The sequence below is a fragment of the Phyllostomus discolor genome, chromosome 1, assembly GCF_004126475.2.
Source record: "Phyllostomus discolor isolate MPI-MPIP mPhyDis1 chromosome 1, mPhyDis1.pri.v3, whole genome shotgun sequence".
In the NCBI taxonomy this organism is placed as follows: domain Eukaryota; kingdom Metazoa; phylum Chordata; class Mammalia; order Chiroptera; family Phyllostomidae; genus Phyllostomus; species Phyllostomus discolor.
In genome coordinates, this window is record NC_040903.2 from 30885469 (window position 1) to 30907494 (window position 22026).

The window sequence follows — 22026 nt, forward strand, 5'->3', positions numbered from 1 at the left end:
AAAAGAGCTGGCCAGTACTCCTCAAAACGGTCACGGTCATGAAAAACACAGTAATTGATTTGATTGTGGTAATCATTTCACAATGTATACATACGTTATATTATCACATTCTACGTCTTAAAAAAAAAAGTTTGCTGAATGGAAAACATTACGAAAAACCAAGAAGAGAATGCAACATTGTCCCAGACCAGAGGAGATGACGGGGGCAGACAACTAACTGTAATGTGGCCCCCGGGACTGGATCCGGGGAGAGAAAGACAACAGGAATGGAAAAACCAAGACGATCGGAATAAAGTCTGAAGTGGGTTAATAATAATGTGCCCGTCTTGGTTTCTCAGGCTCTCAAACGTTCCAAGGTAACGTAACCTCTCAGCATTGGGGGAAAGGGCGAGGGGTTACGCAGGAACTCTCCGTGATATTTTTGTAACTCTCCTGTAAATCGACATTATTCTAAAACTGAAAGTTTATTTTTTTAAATGCTAACTTTTAGATTCTCTTATAGCGAGACTCTTGAGAAGTGAAAATAAGACCTAACCCGTCCCCCAGTAGAGGGGGTGTACTTCGGAGCGTGCCAGCTGTCCCCCGTGGTTCTGAGTAACCCGGCAGGCAGCACAAGGGAAGGGAGCCAAAGGCAGGCAGCCCTCGTGAGGGAAGCTGTCCCTAACAAAGATCCCCTTGCGGTGACTTCCTGTTCAAGGCAGTGGCAGCTCTTCCTCTCTCTCATGTCCACAGCTGCACTGCCGGAACACACAGACCGACCGTCCACTAGAACTACAGTGGAATATTAGCCATAAAAAAAAGTGAAACCCCTGGCTGGCGTAGCTCAGTGGATTGTGCACAGGCTGAGAACCAAAGCATTGCAGGTTCGATTCCCAGTCAGGGCACATGCCTGGGTTGCAGGCCACGGCCCCCAGCAATGGCACATTGATGTTTCTCTCTCTCTCTCTATCTCCCTCCCTTCCCTCTCTAAAAATATGAATAAATAAAATCTTAAAAAAAAAAAGAGTGAAACCTTGCTGTTCGCAACAACCTAGATCGACCCGGAGGGTATTGTGCTAAGTGAAATAAGTCAGGCAGAGGAAGGTGAATATCATATGATTTCACTTATATGTGGAACCTAAAAGCAAAACAAAACAAATAATCAAAACAAAACAGAAACAGATTCAAGGACACGGAGAACAAGCTGACGGTTGCCAGGGGGAGGGAGGCAGGTGGAACAGGTGAAAAAGGCAAAGGGGATTAGAGAGTAAAATTCCAGTTTTAAAATAACAGAGTTTCAGGAACATAATGTACAGCACAGGCAATATAGTAAATACTATAGTAAAGTTGCACAGTGACATGATTACTAGACTTAACAGGGCGATCACTTCATAAGGTCTGTAAGTGCTGAATAACTATGCTGTGCAACTGAAACTAATATGCTATTGCAGGCCAACTATACTTAAGGAAGGAGGAGAGGAGGAGGCGAAAGAGTGGAAAGCGCTTTCCAGGGAGAGGATTTGAGTGGCTCAAGTGGAACAGCCAAGTCAGTACCACTGAAGCGAAGTGCAAGAGCAAGCGGCCGGAGGTTAGATGGAGAGAAACGGGGCAGATGGAGAGAAATGGGGCAGATTTGCCCGGCTCCGTGGCGTGGTGTGGAGCGATGAGCTCACCGAGAGCTGACAGAAGGGGATAAACTCGGCAGAAGTACTATCTGGGTTCCACGGTCAAACACTCCCTCTGACCCCTGACTTGCTGCCCTGAAAAGGACCCTGCCAAAGGTGAATCACCTGCGTTTGCTCGTGAGGAAGCCTTGGGCAAACCCAAATGCAGAAGCGGTCTGTGAGTGACCGGCCGGTACTCTTCAGAACTCCTCATGTTATGAAAGGCAAAGAAAGTCTCCAATTAAAAAAGGCTCATGACAGAACAAAGAGAAGTCTGTTGGGGATTGGATCCTGGGAGGAAAAAAATTATAAAGGAGATTTTTGGGATAATGGGCAAGATTTAAATATGGGATGTATATTAAATAGTAGTATTTAATCAATGTCTTGATCATTGTACTGTGGCTATTCTGTAAAACAGCCCTGTTGCTTTTAGAAGATACAGACCAAAATATCTGAAGGACCATGATGTCTCCAGCATACTTTCCAACAGGTCAGCAAAAGTAATAATAGTAATAATAATGATATATTCATAAAGCAGGTGTGGCAAAATATCACCATCAGTAATTCTAGGTAAAGGGTGTACAGGTGCTTATTACTCTGATCTTGCAACTTTTCTGAATGTTTGTAATTTTCCAAAACAAAAAGTTAAAGAAATCCCTCAGGTTCCTGTGCGTGACGAAGCTTGGAGGAAGCCATAAAGAAGGTTGGTGTAGGCAAGGCAGAAAGGTGGCTTGGACTAGGCAGCTGGCAATGAACATGAAGAGATGAGTATGTGGTTGACATGTGTCTCGGAGGTGAAGGGATGGGCCTGGGAAATCAAGGGAAAGCGGTGTGGTGAGGCCCGGGAAACGTGGTTGTTGAAAGCCTCCCCCTGGTTCAGAGGCACGGCCAGGTTGGAGAGCCACAGCTCTGGGCATCGTGCGGTTTGGATACACCCCACGCTCAGGCTAGACGGGGTTTATGCATCACCATCCCGGGGACTGTCTGACAAACAAGATCACTCGGGAGAACTTAAGGTCAAAGCAGGGGGTGATGGCATCACTTTCATTAAGGACTTTGTTTGCATTGGCAGCTTCCTAAGTGCCCTTTCCAAGTCCTACCCTTCAACTTCCAGGCTTCTAAATTTTCTCTCAAGAATAACAGAGTAAGAATACATTTTGTGGCATTTACAATTTAAATCATGTGCCTTTGGCAACAATTACAAAACAACCCTAAAACAAGGAAAAACACTTCAGGGAGAGAAGACAAGTTGCACAATTGAACCGCTTGGAAATTCTAGACCCTGCTGAAAGGGGAACAGTGGAAAAACACGGGCAAGCAACTTCCTAGCCTCTCTTGGCTCCGGGGTACTTGTCCGAAAGGCCAGATGAGGAGAGACATGGAGTCCATTACGCTGACTTCCGGCAGTTGTAGAGCTATGTTTCCAATTACCGTCCTTAGATGGTGGTTCTAGGGTCTGCATGTTACACAAACATGAAAATAAAAAATCACTTTGGCATTCACAAAAACAAATAGTTCTGAAGTTGTGTTAGCTCTTTCCTGCCTGGAGGCTTGAATGAGTCCCTCTAACTTCCCCCAAGTACTTCCCCGGGACTAATCCAGCACTTGCATGCGAACATGGTCAAACCTTCCGAGCCTCCTAGTGTAAATCCTTCCTGCCTAAGGGGTACAGTTTTAAATTTAGATGAGATCAAGCACATTCAGGGTGGTATGGCCATGGACTAAAGTTTTAAATTTAAAAATGCTATATGCACTAAGATACACGAGGTCTGTTTGGAAAAAGTCCAGCCATTGTTAACATAACGAGAACAGTTTGTGTGGCATCAATGTAACCTGGCAGCCAAGGAGAGTGGACTGGAATGCGCATGTGTGAGCAATGACGACTTCACTGTACTAGTCAGTGGGGGCAGTAGATGCTGTTGAGTGGGCATGTGTTCTGTGTGGCCACAGCATTCAAAATGACTGAGTGAGTGGGAAAATGACTTTGCATCAGATTTTGCATTAAATTTAAACATTCCTCTACAGAAACTACTGGGATGACTCAGAGAGCCACAGCTATGGGCACCTTGTGATTGGCAGCTTCATCATGACAATGTGTTCACTCATGTATCAAGTCTTGTGCAGTTTTTTGGCAAAACATCAAATTACCCAGATGCCTCTGCCCCTCTACAGCCCAGATTTGGTGCCCTGCGATTTCTGGGTTTTCCCCAAACTAAAATCTTCTTTGAAAGGGAGAGATTTAGCCCTGGCTGGCGTAGCTCAGTGGATTGAGTGTGGGCTTCAAACTCAAGGGTTGCAGGTTCGATTCCCAGTCAGGGCACATGCCTGGATTGCGGGCGAGGTCCCCAGTGGGGGCCACGCGAGAGGTAACCACACACTGATGCTTCTAGAGGCAACCACGCATTGATGTTTCTCTCTGTTCCTCCCTCCCTCCCCCTCTCTTTAAAAAAAAAAAAGCCCTGGCTGGCATAGCTCAGTGGATTGAGCTTGGGCTGCGAACCAAAGTGTCGCAGGTTTGATTCCCAGTCAGGGTACATGCCTGGGTTGCAGGCCATGACCCCCAGCAACTGCACATTGATGTTTTTCTCTCTCTCTTTCTCCCTTCCTTCTCCTCTCTAAAAATAAATAAATAAAATCTTTAAAAAAAAAAAGAAAGGGAGAGATTTCAGACTGTCGGTGAGATTCAGGGAAATATGACGGGGCAGCTGATGGCAGTTAGAACTATGTGAGGTCCCAAGGTGTCTACTTTGAAGAGGACTCAGGTTTCATTATCCTGTGCACAATCTTTCTTACATCCTCTTCAATAAGTCTCTATTTTTCATATTACATGGCTGGATACCTTCTGGACAGACCTGGCATTCACACACAAGAGGTGAGCAGGAGAAACTCGGGGCCTATTTTTAGGCTATTCCCCCTAGGGGGCACTAGACCCTGGGCTGTGTCCTCAATCACCCCTAGGACCCTCTGCCTTCGCCACCCGACTCCAGCCCTCTGATTCTAAAAAGCTCTTTGGCATATGTAACAAGATCCAGACAGAACAGGAACCCTCTCTGTTGGAGAGTACTGGGATTCTTGAAGTAGACTATGTACTCTCCCTGTAGGTGGGACTCAGACCCCATCTTACTGATGCCAGATCCTGCCTCACATATGGGTTCTGACACCTCAGTGAACTCAAGGGCTCCAGCCTCTCTGAGCCTGAGAGAGTCTAAGGGTAGGTATTGGAGGTGCTTGCCAGCCTCACCATATCCCACTCATAATCATCATGTTGTATCCCCATGGTGCTTTCCAGCAGTTTCTACACATCTCAACCCTGTTCCAACTTCATTTTATGGGTTAGGAAAAATGGAAGTCTAGATTTATCTAAAATTACTTGTAAGAAGCTCCTCGGGGCATCCAGCCCAAACACCACTATCCCCTCCGGGCGGGAGTGACTATAAATCAGATGACTCAGGACATGAATGGTGACCTTGAATGTGTGTGGCTCCTTCCTTCCAGCCACGAGAGCAGCAGACCCAGGCTGACCCCAGGAAGTGGCTTCCCTTGTCAGTTTAGCACACTCTTCTGTTCATGTCCTCCAGCCGGGGCACCAGGAACACAACCGTGGTAGAACAAACTGTGTTTAACCTCATAGTGGCGGGAGACCACGCACCGTGGGTAAGGGGCCTGCTCAGTAAGAGGGTGTCAGAGGGAACGTATGGGAACAGGGGGGGTTCGAGGAACAGGGGTTTGCTTGGGTTGGGTGTGATCAAGAAGTCGGGCTAATTCTCTGACCATGTATTCAGCATCTTAGCAAAGCCCATCTAGGACAGATGAGAGCTGCAAGAGTGGCTCAGATCTGGTGGGAGAGTGGGATGGTTGGCATGTTATGGTTCGCACTGACCTTGTTTTTGTCTGTGTTTACATAGAATTATGAAGTTGTCATATTTTCTGTCTCACTTCACGGTGGTCACAGCATGACCTTGCCTGAGCTCGGTGTTCTGTGAGATGATGTCCAACCAGCAGACACCGTGGCCCAACCCAGGCAAGCCAGCTCCAAACATCTGAGGTGAAGCTATTTCTGGCAAGATTGTGTCTATCAGGGCTGCTGTTCTTTTCCTCACTCTGTAGCCACACCTTTCATGCCTGGAAAATGTTGGCAGGGGTGGGGCTGGGGGGGCAGTAAATAAAATGAAACAGTATAGCGTAGCACTCCGGAACTTATTTACCGAACCAGCTACTCGCTGCTCTTCACTGTTCTGACAGTTGTGTGTCTGTCCCTTGGGGACTGTGGAGAAGAGCCCCTTCCTCAACAAATTAAGTCCAACACCCGACTTAGATGACAGACCTCCAACATCATCAAACAGGAAGCCACAGTCAGGACTTGAACTCTTGTGTCTCCTTTGCTTTCCCCACAGGCTATGGCAATGGCACCAGCTAGTGGCCGGCCCACACTGGAACCTGGACTAAGTCCAGTAGGGCTTTTTCAAGCTACTATTGGATTGTGTCTAAAATTCTCCTATCAGAGATCCAGGTCAGGGCAACAGCAAAGAGCAGAGAATCCATAGGTTGTATATCAATCAACTAACGGCATTTGTGGGGTTCCCCGGGTCCCAACGAATCCTGCGGGGCAATCCTGCATAGACTACGGCAGAGACCAAGGCTAGAATCCTGCCAAGAAGTAATGTTAGAAAGGTCTTTATTCCCCTCCGCTGATGCCTGAGACCCACCCCCTCATTCTTCTACATCCTGTACAAACTCCCACCTATGGCCAGATCCTGGGTGAGGCTGTCCATCATAAACCCTCACAACTCCCCAGCTGACAAAGTTTAAAGACCCAGGCCTATCAGTGGGCATTCAGGAAGAGGGTTTTTACCCACTCCACAGCCTTCTCCCCAACTTCGCTGAAGCCTCATAAGGCCAAGGGGGACGTACAACATAGTTAGGCTAGCAATGGATACTTATTTTCGTTCTCTGGGCTTTGGGGTAGCAGAGATGGGAAAATATGCAGTTATAACTTCTTTTCAGGGTTTTCAAACAAGTTATTATGGGGGTGACAGGGGGACCAACAGAATGAGTTTATTCACACTGGTTTTTTCTAAGTCGCTACAAAATATTTTATTAATCCTCTTGTATGGGAAATAAGCAATTTTCAGCTGGGAGGTGAGCTCTCCGGCGAAGAGCCCAGGCTTGCTGCAGAAGGCAGGAAGGCACACTCGTACACTTTTCCTGTGTTTATTTTCACAACGCAGGACGTTTTGTCAGGTAAGGTCAATTGAGAGAGACTCAGAAACACAAATACAGTTGAGTTGGATCAAAGGACTTGGTTAAATATAGAGAAATGGTGGCTTCGACCATCAAATTGTTTCGCTTCCAGCCGAGTCAAATCTAAGTCTCAGTTTTCTTCTGGAAGCTCAACACTTCAACCAGGAGGTAAGAACAAAACAGGATCTCAACCCGCACCCCAAGTGCCCGACTTCCCGTGAAGGGCTGGTTTCTGTGGAGTTCCACACAGAAACCAGCCCTGCTCAACACATCCTGTGCGCTCACTCTGAGGGGAAAAGGGAGGAACACACGTGTGTGACTTATAACGTGAGTATGACGCCCGAGGTTGTTAAAACTTTATTATGAGTCATCACCTGGGAGACGAGCACAAAATTAGGAATCCTTGTCACCAAATATAATGTCATTTCTGACTCTGGGGTCCCATAACCACAACAACGTTGTTTTTCATTTCTTTGTAAGCTCCTCCTGTGCTCTGTGTAGAGCACTCATGAAACATAAGGAAACCCAGAAAGGAAACACAGGTTGGTAAGCAATAAAATAATTAGTCACACAGCTTAAAAGCTCTCATGCCTATTTCTAATCATTTGCAATAATGTAAAAGAAATTGTTTAGATGTTTGATTCATAAAATCAACTGTTAAGGCTTTCAATGTTCTGGCTGTTTTAACATGAGAATTAAGAGGGAAGGTGCTCCAGCCCTTTGCTGCAACATAGCAGACTTGTGTGTTGTTTGAAAAGTTGTGTCCTCGCTAGAAGGAGCTACAAGGCACGCTCGGGCAGCAGTGAGAGCAGGCAGGGAGGACAGTGGAGCTCCGGGAAGTGGATCCAAGAGTAAAAAAACAAACCAGTCCCACTTTATCTAACAGTACCCATCTGAGGCAATGCCCATCTGCCCGGGAAGACCCAGGCCAAATACCAAACTGCCAAACTGTGATGAATTCCCCACCCCACCCCACCCCCACACAGTATTTCCACAATGTAAACTTCTTTCCCCAGATCTATTTTCCCCCTGAAACAAAAAATCCCAAGAGGGTCCCATCTGCTTCACTATTTTACCCCCTAACTCTGATCACAACGCCGAGCATGTAATAGATGCTACCTCACTTAAAAATCTATCCACCGGAGACATCCCTAGGACAAGTCTCAGTGGTCAGTCTTCAGCACTATCCCCACAGTCAAAATGTTCCCTCGGGAGAAAAAGACTTAGCAAATATGTTTTCTTTGGAAATGGAAGACTTGAGCCTTTGTTAAAGGGATTTTAAGTCTCACTAAAGACAGATAGAGGAAGTTTCTCATTCCCCAGAAACTGTGTCCCTCTGGTGATGACAGACCTCACCATCATTTGACAGAGGAACATAAGGAGGCCTAGACATTTTCTGGAGGACCTTCCCTCCCATAGCCTTCACGCTAGATACAAGTAACTTCCCCAGCAAGCCTCTGTCCCAGCTCAGTCGGGTCCAACTGGAGACCAGCTGTAAAGGGCCTCAGCATCACTGATTGTCCCAAGAAACAAAGGATGGAAACAGAGAGATGTCATGGCTCATTGTCCTGCTCTCGGTCTATGGGTTTATATTTCCATAATTGGGCCCAAACAAATGTATGAGATGACAGGCAACCCACTACCCACACGTGGACCCCTTGAGTGCCGGGTTGGGGGAAAAAGCTTTGGGCGTGTTCACAGAAAGCTTGAGTCTCGGCTCCAGGAGGCCACACCGTGAGACCACAAGACACGGACCTACACCTGCGCCCCCTTTGGCGGCCCAGCACAGGAAGTGAAATGCACCCAGGTGGGGGTCCCCACAGCTCAAAACCCACCCCGCAGCCTGGGCGTGGCTGCCGGCACTGCAGGGCCAGCACAGCACTCCCACTCTTTCCTGGAAACCAGGGGCTGACGGGATCAGAGCTGGAGGCCACCTCCTTCTCTGGGGAGCAAATCTTTTATTTCGTAACTGGTAGACTGTATGTGCAAAGCCCCAGCTAAGCAACTCATTGTTATGCAAAACTACCTACCCTTATTTCTTTTTTCCAGTGATATGCTCAATTGGCTGTTCCCTGGATACAGGTTTCTGGATTAATTCTTTTGGTCTTTTTGCTCAAAAAAGCAGTAAGTTATCTCCAGAACACTGACTTTATCAACCTTGACAGTAGCACTGTCTTTATATATCACAATGACCAGAATGTTTACATTTCCACTGCTTTGAAATTAAGTCTGGAATAATTACCTACATATGAGACTGACCAATGACTCACATTTTTATAGGAAGGATTTTAAGTCCATGTGTATAACATTACCCGGATATAATTCTCTAGGAAGAGAATTCCTATGTATTTATTTATTTATTTAGCAAACAATTTTAGAGGCAGGGTGTTAAACTGATTGAAATTTCACAAGATTGACATTATTGCTTAAAGTGCTTAAATTGGTTACATTTTTAAAAATTAAGGTACAGATTATTTTAAATAAAAACTAAATTTTCTTTTAGCAACAAAGTCACATGAGTGCCACACACATATAGTAACTATTTTGACTACACAGAAATGGAAGCCCAAAATAAATTAATGTAATACTGAAAAACAGAAATTTAATTAGGCGGAAAAGTAGGAATCATTTTCCCTGACCCATGCCATTTCCATGAGTGACTCACGATAGTGCTGGAAAACGCCTTGACCGTATGACAGCAAAGGAGGGCAGAACATTTAGTGCACAATATTTTAATACATGTGAATATACAAAGTTGATCAAAATGCAATGTTTAAAGATAAAGTCCATCTGTAATAAAGTTACACTCCAATATCTAAAATAAGTCCTCAGCTCCAGTTAGAACACGGTTCATTGTTAGGCATGCCCATGAAATGATGGGTGTCCGTGGAAATATACGCACGGGGACCGTTTCTATCATTTTTCCCATTTCATCTGAAATCCAAAATATACCAGGCTATAAAACCACACACAGCCGGCTTCCCATTCACACCAACCCCCTCGTGCCGTGCCCTGGCTCCCTCCAAACCAGGCCCCTTCGTACAGCCTCGGAATGGAACACGCATCCCACACCAGGACCGACCGGTGTTAGCACTTACCAAAACTCACCTTCAAACAAAGGGCGTGTTAGCACATTGTGCCACACTCTAGAGGCTAAACCACTAATACCCCATAAAGCAAATATTGGCTGGGCCAAAAAGTTCATTTATTTTTTTCCCCATCAGATGGCTCCAGTAGCACTTATCTTTAACTTCATTTGAAACAATTTTGTTAGATTGTATTGTGGCAGCTGTCGTCTCAGTGTGCATTTTTAAGAGAAGCTTATCAAAATTGGTGAATTTCTGGTAGTCATTTTAATATTGAAGATGGAAGAAAATAAGCAACGTTTTCAGCATAGTATGCTTCATTATTTCAAGAAAGGCAAAAACACAACTAAAATGCAAGAAAAGATTAGTGCAGGGTACAGGGGAGGTGCTGTGACTGATCAAGCGTGTCAAAGTGGCTTGTGAAGTTTCATGCCGGAGATTTCTCGCTGGACAGTGCTCCACAGTTGGTAGACCAGTTGAAGTTGATAGTGATCAAATCGAGACATTAATTGAGATCAATATGATACAATGCAGAAGACAGCCGACATACTGAAAATATCCAAATCAATAAAGCTTCTGGTGAAATGAAAAAATGTGTCACTTATTTTACGGAAAAAACTAAACAAACTTTTTGGCCAACCCAATATTTCTTCTCTTTTTTAAAGTGTAAAACACTATAACTTATTTTAAAACACCCAGCAGTTAAGAAAAAAAAAACGCCGCCACCACCACAGTGGACCTCACTCCTGCCGGCATCTGACACACAGGAACGCTGGCCATCTGTGGGAACAGCGCTGTGCACTGTGCCGTGACGACCTCAGAACGGTCTCGCGTGGCCCACACGGGCCTCGGCTTTGCGAGTAAAGGACACGCAAAATTAAAAAGTGTGTGCATGCTACTGTCTCCATATAAAGTGAAACCACTGGGGGGAAATGTAGCTGCCTAGTGTTCGTTTCGTTAATTGAAGAGGAAGAGGGAAGAAATGACCAGATAGCTCTCAAGTTTAAAAAGCTGATGGAGTGTCGGAGGCTAAGTGCGCTTTGGTCGTTTTCCGATCTTCGTTTCTGGCGTCGCCCGACTGAACCTACGACTCTGCATTCAGGTGTCACTGATACAGGCTACCAAATGAAACTTTTTTTTCTAATAAATTAGCTTCAAGAGTTATTTCAAAGATAATTTTAATAGTTTTTCTTATGAATTAATTCCAAATATATTAGATATCAACCATCACTTTTTTAAACTTTGCAACCTGCAGTCAAATATATGGGTTATATATATATGGTACAGGCAGTTCCCTATCTCGATCACCTTCCCTTGGACACTGTCTCTCCTTCAAGACAGAATAAAAACTCACCTTCCCGGTAAGGGGCTACTGCACATGTGTCATGGAGGAAAAAACGAGACAAAGTATTTATAAATATGAATTGGCCTCTAAACAAGGCAAGGTATATTTCTGTCACTCGTATAAAATAACGTGAAGATCACCCTGTTTTGTCTTCTCCAGTGACAAGTAAGACATTCCACTTCCAGCGTGAACAAATGAAGTGTCGGCATGCTTACTTCAGTTCTGAGCAATAAACAGTTCAAGGTATTTCAGAGATAAGAAATCCAGTTTTCATCTAGATAAAGTGCTACACTCTTAATTGTTGCAAAATGGCCATTAACATTTTCAACTTCCATTTTAGTTCACATTATGCCAAACGTTCGCATGTTCATTCACTGATTTATTAGGTAACAAAATAATGTGTTCACAGTATATCATAGTGTGTGGAAGTCAACGGACTTCCCAGAGAAAGGTGTACGACTCATAGTATTTATAGGAAACCAAAAACCAGCTCGACAGCAAAACACCATGTTGACCCTTTTAACAAAAGGTACCAATACTCAAATGCTAATAAATACATATATAACAAAAGTGGAAAAAGTAAAAGTAACTATGGTGAGATGAGGTTCTTCCAAAAATCTCCGTCTTGTCAAGCATTCTAGGAGCCTGAGCCAAAGAAACGCCGCCACGCTGTTCCGTCCTCCCCTCCCCCCACCGATGGACACTTCCCCGGAGCCGCCTTCCGCCCAGCTCACCCCAGCCTTCCCCCAGGCAAGGCCCCACACGCGCCGGGGACTGGCCGGCGCCTCGGCACACAGACCGAGATGTTTGCGAGTGAACAGCTGTACGAGGCGGCTGCCTGCAGTGAAGGTGCCATGCGGGCATCCTTCCCGAAGCAGCACGGTGTCTAGTCGGCACTGACCAGCTACGGAGGGTTGTGCCGGAGGCCATCCCTGCGGTGTCCCCGCCCTGCGACCACAGGCTGCATAATGCCAGCAGGTCTGGGAGGATACCCTGGAAAGCTTAGCCGTGCCATAGAGGCTTGATACAACTCACAGGACCTTACAGAAGCAAGTGTCACTAAAAACAAACAGCAAAGAGTTATTTTCCTGAAACGTGGTTTTGGTAAAAAGGTAAGAAAAGGAACTGTTTACTCCCCCACAAAAGCTTCCTCCTCTTGGCTTTGCCTGCCCTGAGCTCCCAACCTGCTTTGCCCACTCCGCCCCCCTCCCCCGCCCCCCGGGGAATGGCTGGGTGAGCGCAGCCCCGGGCACATGCTAGACACCGCGTGCCACCTGGGGGGCGAGTTCAGTATTGAGGTTACCCATTTTTAAACAATTTCACTTGCACAAACTTAAAGCTATAGTTGCAGCCCTAGAGGAGAACATCTACCCAATTGTTCCGGCCTTCTGTGGGATGAGAGGCAGGGAAGCTACCCACGGGCAGCCGTGTTCCCAGGGGCCAGTGAAAGGAATGCATTGAAAGGAGGCCCCGGAAACCACGTTGGAAGGTCAGCAAAGACCCCAAACAGACTGCAGACATTCTGGGAAATAAACGTCATTCTCATTCAGCCAGTGGCATAGCATTTACCCAATCCTAAAATTAGCGACTGTTATTCGTATAAATCTGACTACAACCTGATTGCGGTTAACTCTACCTCAGACTAAAACGAAACCACAAGTAGTGCTGCGTGTAAAAAACGAAGGGAGAGAGAGTCTAACACAGCCAGACCACGGAGACTTGGAGTGACACCACCGGTGGCCGCCGGGGAGGGAGGAAGTCCGCAGAGAGACCAGGTGACCGTGCCGCGAACGCTTCCCCCAGGCGCGCTAGTCTCGCAGTCCCGCAGTTATTCTCTGGACTGATAGAATAAAATATAGCCGGATTCTGAGTTTTTTGATATATCTGATGTCAGGCCATAGAATTCTTCAATAGCTTGGGCATCTATTTTCTGCAATAAAAGAGAAATAAAACAATATATCCAGTCAGCGTGATTACTGGGAGGAGGACAGAAAAACTAATGGAATGCACAAGAAAAACATAAGAAACATTGTTGGCTATACAATTACAATGGGGAACTTTCGACAGCGAATGGGTAATCCCACAGGCTCGGCAGAGAGACGGGATTACAGACATTGTAACTCTCTGGGAAAGAGGGCCGCCCCTCGATGGACCAGCAGCCACATGTGGGCGCTCTTTGAAGAAGCCAGGACTTCTGTCTTTCCAACGGAAAACTGGAGAGTTTGGGGAATGACCCCGACTCTTTCCTTCCCTTTCGTTTTACCCTAGCGGGCCAAACCAGACCACATCTTTCAGTGTTGCCTTCTCTCCAGCCAGTATTCCTTTACAACAAAATCAACATATGGCATACTTTGGTGTTTGTTACATAAAGATTCCAGGTCCAAAAGACTGAAAAATTATTTTTTAAATAATAACCAATACAAGAAAAATATGGTATAATGAGAGAATTTTAATAAAACCTCAAAGTTTATTATTTGGTCCACACCAGATAGGGCTTTAATCGCACTAGGAAACAGAACTCACAAATAAATATGATTTAATGTGGCATAAAGATCCCACATGTGTGGCTGATCAGTTAACAAAAGCCCAGTATCAAGCCCACGATCACACCCATTCTCCCTGCACAGAGAATGGGAAGCAGTAGAATTTGAGTTCTGAGAGACATATAAGTTATTTTAAAATCAGATTATGGGAGAACAGGCCTATTTTAGAAAATGCCCACACCTACGCATTCCGCAGAATACCGCCCCATCCCTCCCCCTGCTGCAGAATGCCCCGCGCACCCACCTCTACAATGTCGTCATCGAACAAAAGCCAGAAGCCGTGACTCTTCACAATAGTAATATAATGCCCACGATTAGGACCGCTGGAAAAGAACGGAAAAAAGGGAAGTAACCAAGCTCACAAAGATCTACTTCGTCATAAAACTCCAGGTCGTTCCCTACAGGCAGTGACCCACTAGAAGCAGCTCCCGCCGAGACAGAGCACGTGGCAGAGGCGAGTCCACCACCACGTTCGTCGGGCCCGTTCACGGAGCAGCGCCAGGCGCCCGCACTGTCCTGGGCACGAGGAGTGCCCAGGTGAAAGAAATGTCTGTCTTCTGAGGGCTCGCAAGCCAGTGGGAAAACAGACATTCAAATTCAACTAAAATGAACAAATAATCACTGTATACCTACTATGTGCCAGATCCTATTCTGGCTGTCGGGGGAAAAAAAGCAGTGAATAAAACCAAGCCCCACTTTGGGGGGCAGGTATGAAACAGGCAGAAAACAAACTGAAATGAAAATGTGCTTCCAGTGGTGGCAAGAGCCATGAAGGAGAGAGCAGACGAACTACGTAGTGAGTGTGGAGGGAAGGTGTTACTTGGTCTACAGTGACGAAAGCAGGCCTCTCTGACAACATGGGATCGGAGAAGGAAGTTTCCTGAAGGAAATGACTGCGGGGGTGGGAACCAATAAGCCAGGCACTCTATTAGATGGAGGTTTCAGGACCAGAGGGCAGCAAGTGCGAAGGTCTTGGGGGCGTAGTTCTTGCTGTGTTCGCAGATCAGCAGGGAGGCCGGAGCAAGTTGGCTGGAGGAGGGTGGCAGGGAGGAGGCCAGAGAGGGACTGGGGGACTGTGGTTAAGGCTGTGGACTTGCTGTGAGTGAGCCAGGAAGACCCAGGGAAATTCTGAGGAGTGACATGATCTAAGTTTCAGAAAGGTGTTAATAATCCACAACGTACAGTAACAAGCACTGAAAAAGGTACGCACGACACAATAAGGGAAGAAGTAGAAAAGAACTAAACAGCTGTTGCTATGTAGTTAGGTTTGCAGAAGGGAGAGGATGTTAATCCTAAATTTGGAGTTTTGTGTTGTTTTTGTTTTTCTCAAGGCACCACTGAAGCTGGAAAGCTGGATTTGCCTTTGTTTGCTTTCCTTAAAGACAGGATGACCCACCCGATGGGCTCCTGCCTTTCTCCAACTGCGTCCAGCCACTCCTCCCCAGCCCTCTGAGCTCCAGCCCACTGGTCCCCGGTTTCCACACACACGGCCCCTCACAGGCTGGGCTTTTGCACTGGGTGTAACTGCCTGAAACCATCTTCTCCCAAGGCCTCAGCTAAAATGTTACCTTGGTGGATAAATCTGTGCCAATCACCTCCCCTGAAGAGGAGGTACCTCCCCTTGCTCTCTTATCACCCTGTTCATTCCTCAGAGCACAAACCAAAGTCATAAATGACGGTGTGGTTTGTTTTGGGTTGAGGCAGGCTGCGGGGTTCACTTGTTAATTGCCTTTCCCATCAGTTCCTCAGCTTCATGAGGGCAGGGCCCCCTGTCCTGCTCACTGCTATACCTTCAGAGCCTGCCCCCGAACCCAGCAAACAGGGCTTCAAAAAATACTCTCAGCAGAAATCAGTGCGCCCACTGCAAACATGGGCCAGGAGATGCTGGAATGAAGGAATGGAGGCTTAGCTCCCCAAGTTCAGAGCTTTCCAGCACCCTCAGCCAGCCCGGCTCTGGGACCAGAAAAACCGTGCCTTGGGTGGGAAAGAATTTAAAGAATCCCAGCGAGCAGCATGCATGACTCTGCACCTTCCGTCCTTGCCTCCAGGGCTGCTCTGACCTTGTGTCTCCGTTACAGACGCCGGCTGTTCCAGAGCCCAGCATCCCGCTTGCCCCATGATCTGCGGGGTCTCTGCCTTGCCCTCACCAGCGCTCTCAGGGGTTGGAGCTGGCACACACAGAGACCCACACTGAAAACCCGTCCATACCCTCCACATCTGAGCGCTTCTGTTTCCCCACCACTGGTCCACACTGCCCGCCTCAGTCACGGTGCCCTCCAGGAACCGGCTCTGCCTCCCCAAAAACCTCCTCCTCCCAACTACTGACCCCACCAGTAGTCCTGGCTGGCTTCCGGATCACTGGACCCCTGGGTTCCTTCAAAGAATAACTGCTAGAACTATTCTCCAAGGGGAGCACAAAGCTGGCTTATGACTGGCTGACAAATGTGACTTACTGAGAATATGAAATACCCCGCGAGGTGAAGTTACATGTGCAGGACAGAACGGGTGCTTCTGCTGGGAAGCCACTGTTCCCGATGCCGCCCGCCCCGGGGCGGAGTGACGAGAACATCGGTCCACTCCCCACGGGAAACTGTGCGCCCTCTTGGTGACGGCCCGCCCGCCCTTACCTGCCACAGTGAACCACCACAGCGACCAGGTCGTACATGCGGTCCAGGTTCACCGCGTCGCTGGAGGTGTTGAAGAGCCGGAGTTCCAGCGGGAAGACCACCCGGTAGGAGAGCTTGGTGTACCTGTGCAGCTGCTCCATGTACTTGAACCGCTTTAGGTGCAGGGCCAAAATCATAGGCAGCTTTTTGACTCTCATCCTAAGAAACCGGGAAACAGAAAATCAATTGTGCCCACCCTGTTAGGGGAACAGAACCCACTGCCGCCTGCACAGACAGAGTACGGGAGGGTCGAACCAACTGCAAACCACCAAGCCACTCACAAGAATAAAAGCAGGCTCGCTTATTTAGAACTGACTTATCCTACAACCTCCGTGAACTGGAGCACAGCTGGGGACAGAAAAATTGCAACAGGTGTCCGTCTGTTTAAAGGAGACATTCCAGAACCTCTGCATCAATAAAAATAGGACGCGCAACTGCTGTCACTGCCCTTGGCCCCCCAGGGGGGAGCAGTGTCTGGACAATCCCCCCCAGACCCCTTCCTGAGACCAAGGAGAGGACGGGAGAGAGCTCCTGGGAACAGGAAGTTGAGGCGAGGACAAGCAGAAGGGTGCGTCCGGCCTGCCAGGTTCCGAGGATCAGTGGGGAGGCTCAGACACTGCAAACCACCGGCATCAGCAAAGCGAATGTGCCAGGCTCACTCTCACTCCCTTTGTGCCCTTGAGCAAGTCATTTCCCTTCTCTGGCTCTCACTTCTCTCACTCATAAAAGGCAGGGGTTGGCTTGGAGCTCCGTTTCCCAAACTGGGCTCACTACGGCCCCAGGGATGCTAGCCCTGGGCTCACTATGGACGCCAGGGGGTTCTGTGGCCAAGCTAGACAACACCACTCTCTGTGTGGAAGCACCTCCTTGTGGGAAAGGGACTGTTTTTTCTCTTGTTTGATGCAGCATTTCTCAAACTTACATAAACACAGAACCCTTCTATCACTAAGGTGACCATTAACATTCCCTAGTAAAAGTCACAAAGATGACAAGTTTATACAGTTTACCAGAAGAGGGAATCTTCCAGTTGTCTTCCAGGACCCCCGTCTATGAGAGCCTTGACCTACTGGAAATTCTCCACTTGTGTACATTTCAGTGCATATTATTTGAAAAGAACAAATTTTAAGAGAATATTATTTAGGAATCTATTAAGGTAAGACCTTGTTCATAACAATATCCAGAATAACCTCAGCAGAAACACATGAATTATGGGGAACCCCATATTTTGTAGGGACATAGGACATTTTAATGACCTTCCGGGCTGAATGGAAAACACCTTTGTGCCACAGAAGGAGGCCTGGGCTGGCCTCAGGCTGACTCAGATTCCACAGACAGGAGCAGAGGCGAGCTCCCCTGACTGCTAATGAGAGCCAACTACCTGCCGCCTCCAATCCACTCCACCTGCCACCATGACCAAACTGTCGTAAGTTTAGGTGCAGCAAGACGTGCGTGTTGGAGGAGGCTGGGCAGAGAGGTTATTTCGCCCACCGCTGTGGGCCCGAGGGTTCAGATGGCAGTAATGAGCATCTGTGAGTTACCGTGAACATTCCACAACCACGGGCAGGGCAAATTTAACTCACAGTAAGGCTTCATGGGATAATGAAAGTGTCAAGATTTTTGGCATCTGGGGGACATAACAGGGAATCACCAGTTATCTCAGCTTGTCCAAGAGCTCTGACTGGCTGCTGGGTGCTGGGAAGAACACGGGCAACCTTGAATCCCACATCCGTTCAGAACGTGGTGACTTTCTGATCACCTGCCCATGTAACTGATGCGTTGTTACTGCTTTCCTCGCAATTCCTTAGTAAATAACTAATTGTTTAACCTCTTCTATCTGCTAAATAAGGAAGTCCCAACGTGTAGGCAATACTAACAAGGTGACTGGGTGACAACTGTGTTATTACTATGCTACGTCCTTTTTATACTTTCCCTTGAGCCCCAAGGTGACAGTGATTACTACACTTGATCACCACCTGCTTACCCAGCACACTGTGGGGCACACAGTAGCACCCAATAAATAGCTGTTGAACGCACACACAAAGGAACCGAAGAGCAAACATTCCGACAGGCAGACAACATTCCGAGGCGGGCTGGCATTCGCATCCCAGTTTTTAGAGTGCGGACGGTGGCTGACTTCCCCCAGCGACCTGGCCGTGAGTCTGTGCAGCCTGGATGCAGAACCCCATCCGCCAGGCTGCACGGGCAGGCTCCTCCCCGGCACACCAAGCCACCCTCAAGCTCAATCCTTCACGCACCTTTTCTGGGCCTCCTGTTTGCTGCAGCAGGTTTCACAGTAATACTTCTGCTCACTACACAGCGTTTCTGTGTTGCTGAAGTCTCTGTGGAGAAAAATGTTTACGACTTAAAAAGGAGTCCACGTTGTGCTCGGGACACTGCGTCTGGAACCCTCTCTGACCTGTGGGGTCGTTTTTGAGAGAGTGGGGGAAAGAAGTGATGAGAAAAGCTCCTCCTTATGAGTTGGCACTCTGTTGCCCTGAGAGTGCGACTGCAGGACCAGACCATAATATTCCCAGGGTTTTCAAGTACAGCCTTACTTAATGGGACACAGACAGAGGTTTCCAACGGACTCAGGAGAAACTCGGGGTTTAACAGAGAAAACTTGTCAGCTGGAGACATAATTTATAACAGAAAAATACTATCATAAAGGCCCACTGTGAAGTTGGTTCCAAAAAGGTCAGTCTTGTAAAATACCAGGTGGCATTATTATACGATTAGTAAAAGAGGTGTGTGTCGGGTGGTCTGTATTTTCCAAGAGCACAGCACTGGAGACAATGGATGTCAGCCACATACAACGGCCTTCACCTTGAACTAAGAAAGTCCCGCCCGGTCAGGAGAGGATGCTCCCCTCCAACCCCCGCCCCCCTACCCCCGCCCCCAGATGTGAACTCCAGCTGCCTCCTTTCGAGAACAAATGTCACTGTGATGTTATATCTGTATTTGCCTTATTGTCTACTTATAGTTTTCATTTTTAAATGTCACGGTGTTTCATTCCTGTCTGGTCATTGAGAGTCTATTGAACTTGCCTGTGGTACAGCTTCAAAGGCTGAAGAGAACGTCCAGAATATAACGACGCCCCAGAGTCCTGAAAAGGTCCGTGCCATTTCCTCACGCACAGGGACTGTCCCAGCGCCAGAACGATCACTTTTTACTAAATCAGAGAACGCCACCACGTACACAGAACTTACCAAAAGAAAACACGGATTGTGTGTTCATTAAACCCCCAAATATCTACCAACAGTACTGGGGACCAGGTGCTGGAGGCTCTCGGAGGGCGCAGTACCCGCGCCCACAGGGCTCAGACTGCCAGAGACACAGGCAAGGGGGCCGCGCACGGCACTGCAGTGCTCAGGGCCGGGTAAACACAAGTCACTGCACACAACCGATCCCCCTGCTGAAAACCCTCCAACAGCTCCGTGCACTTGTGAATAAAATCCAAACTCCGTGCCACAGGGGACAGGCCGGCCCCCTGCAGGCCCCGGGCTGCCCTTCCGACCTCACCCCCCTCCCTGCCCTGCTTCACCCTGCCCCAGCCTCACAGGCCAGTCCTCCCTGCGTCTCACCATCAACCAGCTCCCTGCCTCTGGGCACTTGCAGATGCTGTCTTCTGTGCGCTGGTAACTCCTTCCCAGAAGTTTCCGTGCTGGCTCCACTCATTCAGAGCTCAGCGTAACTGTCACCTCTCGAGGGAAGCCTTCCCTGACCGCTCTCTTCAAACCCGCCCAGGCCCTCTCCCGTCACTGTCGTGTTCTTCGGGCGCTCACTCACCGCTGCCTGAAACCAGCCTCCTATTCACTGACTACTTGCCTCCCCTAGAGCCCCAGCACCGAGAACAGGCCCAACGCAGGGCCGCACTCAATAACATGTGCTGGCTGAATGAATGAATGAAGACAGAGGCATGTGTATTGAGTGCGGGGAAAGCCCAGGGGAATGAGAACTTGAACTGGGGTACTTCAGGACGTTTCCCAAGGGACGATACCCGAGTCAGGTGCTCAGAGAGGGACAGGGTGTCAGGCGGACAGGAGGCAAGGACAGCAGACGGAGGGAACACCACAGGGCAGAGGGATGGAGGCAAGGTGTGGGGTGCGCATTTCTCAGAAGCTGGCGTGGACCATGCGGCCTGGGACTCCCACTAACCAGTCTCGGCAAGGAAAAGACATAATCAGACAGCGCTTTTTAAAAACGCCACTTCTGGCAGCACCATGGGGGGGAGAATTAAAGGGGGTCAAAAGGTAAGGAAACATCTTAGAAAGCAATTATACTCAGTCCCTGGAATTCAAGTGCTTGGTGCATCCTACAGTCTCAAATTTAGCTGAATGAATGCGGGACGACTCTTGAGGGAAGTCGCTGATGTGAAAGCACTCCTTGGCCTGTGGAGAATCGCTGGGAGGAATGAGGCGGGGGCTGGGAAGGGGGAGAGGTGAGCACGGGTGATGGTGGGGAGTCACACCCTTGGGAGTCTACAGCACAGACAAACCTCTTCGCTCAGCGACAGAACCACAATAACCAAGGCCAGCAGAACAGCGGGTAGGAATTCACACTTTCTACTTTAATTTCTCAAAGACAGTTTTCTGAAGCATTTATAGACCCAGATAGGTAGAAATACAGCAGAGGTAGTACCTGATTTAAGGACCAAACTTACAAATCACCACTACCCTGCCGAGCCCCTGCTGCCTCCAAGCTTGATGCCCCAAGACACAGGGTGATACTTTTAGGGGTCTGGGAGTCAAGAAGCAGAAAACAAGACTAAAGCAGGAAGGGGGGTGACCCCACAGGAAACCCCGAGGCTGACCAGCCTGTCAGCTGACACTGCATGACTGTTGGAACCACAGCAGACGACAAAGGTTGAGGAAACTCTCCAATAGAAAGTTAAAGGGGAAGGAGAGTCAAGATGTCTTTCCAACGCTCAGGATAAATGACTAAAGCAGAGAAGAGGTTAGAGAAAAAGCACAAAATTCTTGCATTTCTTTCAAGAAGAGTCACAGTGGGAATAAAGCACTTTTAAAAAATACATTTTGGGAACAAATCTAACATAAAATGCACCCCTTTATAAAGAAAGAAAACTATAAAACTTTATGGGAATGTATACAAAAAGTCTTGGAAAAAAAACGGAAAAAAGATTATGTTCGTGGATGGGAAGGTTATATATTGTAAAGAGAGCTCTCAAGTCCAAGTTAATGTCTGTATTTGGTACATTTTTAATTAAAATCTTAACTTTTCCACTCAACACAACAGTTTAAAAAAATGGATTTTACAGCCCTGGCTGGTGTAGCTCAGTAGATTAAGCACAGGCTGCGAACCGAAGAGTCGCAGGTTCGATTCCCAGTCAGGGCACATGCCTGGGTTGCAGGCCAGGTCCCTAGTGGGGGCCACATGAGAGGCAACCCACACATGATATTTCTCTTCCTCTTTCTCCTTCCTTCCCCTCTTTCTAAAAATAAATAAATTAATTAATTAATAAAAACGGATTTTACAGATTTCTCA

The 22026-nt window shown here is 47.7% G+C and overlaps 1 protein-coding gene across 2 annotated transcripts in view; it reads right to left on the reverse strand.

Annotated features, from left to right (window-relative positions):
- Nucleotides 1-9228: 9228 nt before the first annotated feature.
- USP46 (ubiquitin specific peptidase 46) overlaps nt 9229-22026 on the reverse strand; it is a 56397-nt gene continuing 43599 nt past the window's right edge. Inside the window, exons 6-9 of one of the 2 annotated variants that reach the window (XM_028506771.2) lie at nt 18780-18863; nt 16486-16683; nt 14103-14181; nt 9229-13245 (exon numbers count right to left, since the gene is read on the reverse strand). In XM_028506771.2, the coding sequence (XP_028362572.1) occupies nt 13144-13245; nt 14103-14181; nt 16486-16683; nt 18780-18863 (463 nt within the window). In that variant the 3' untranslated portion in view covers nt 9229-13143. The remainder of the gene's footprint in view (nt 13246-14102; nt 14182-16485; nt 16684-18779; nt 18864-22026) is intronic. The other variant, XM_028506772.2, reaches the window with a different exon arrangement.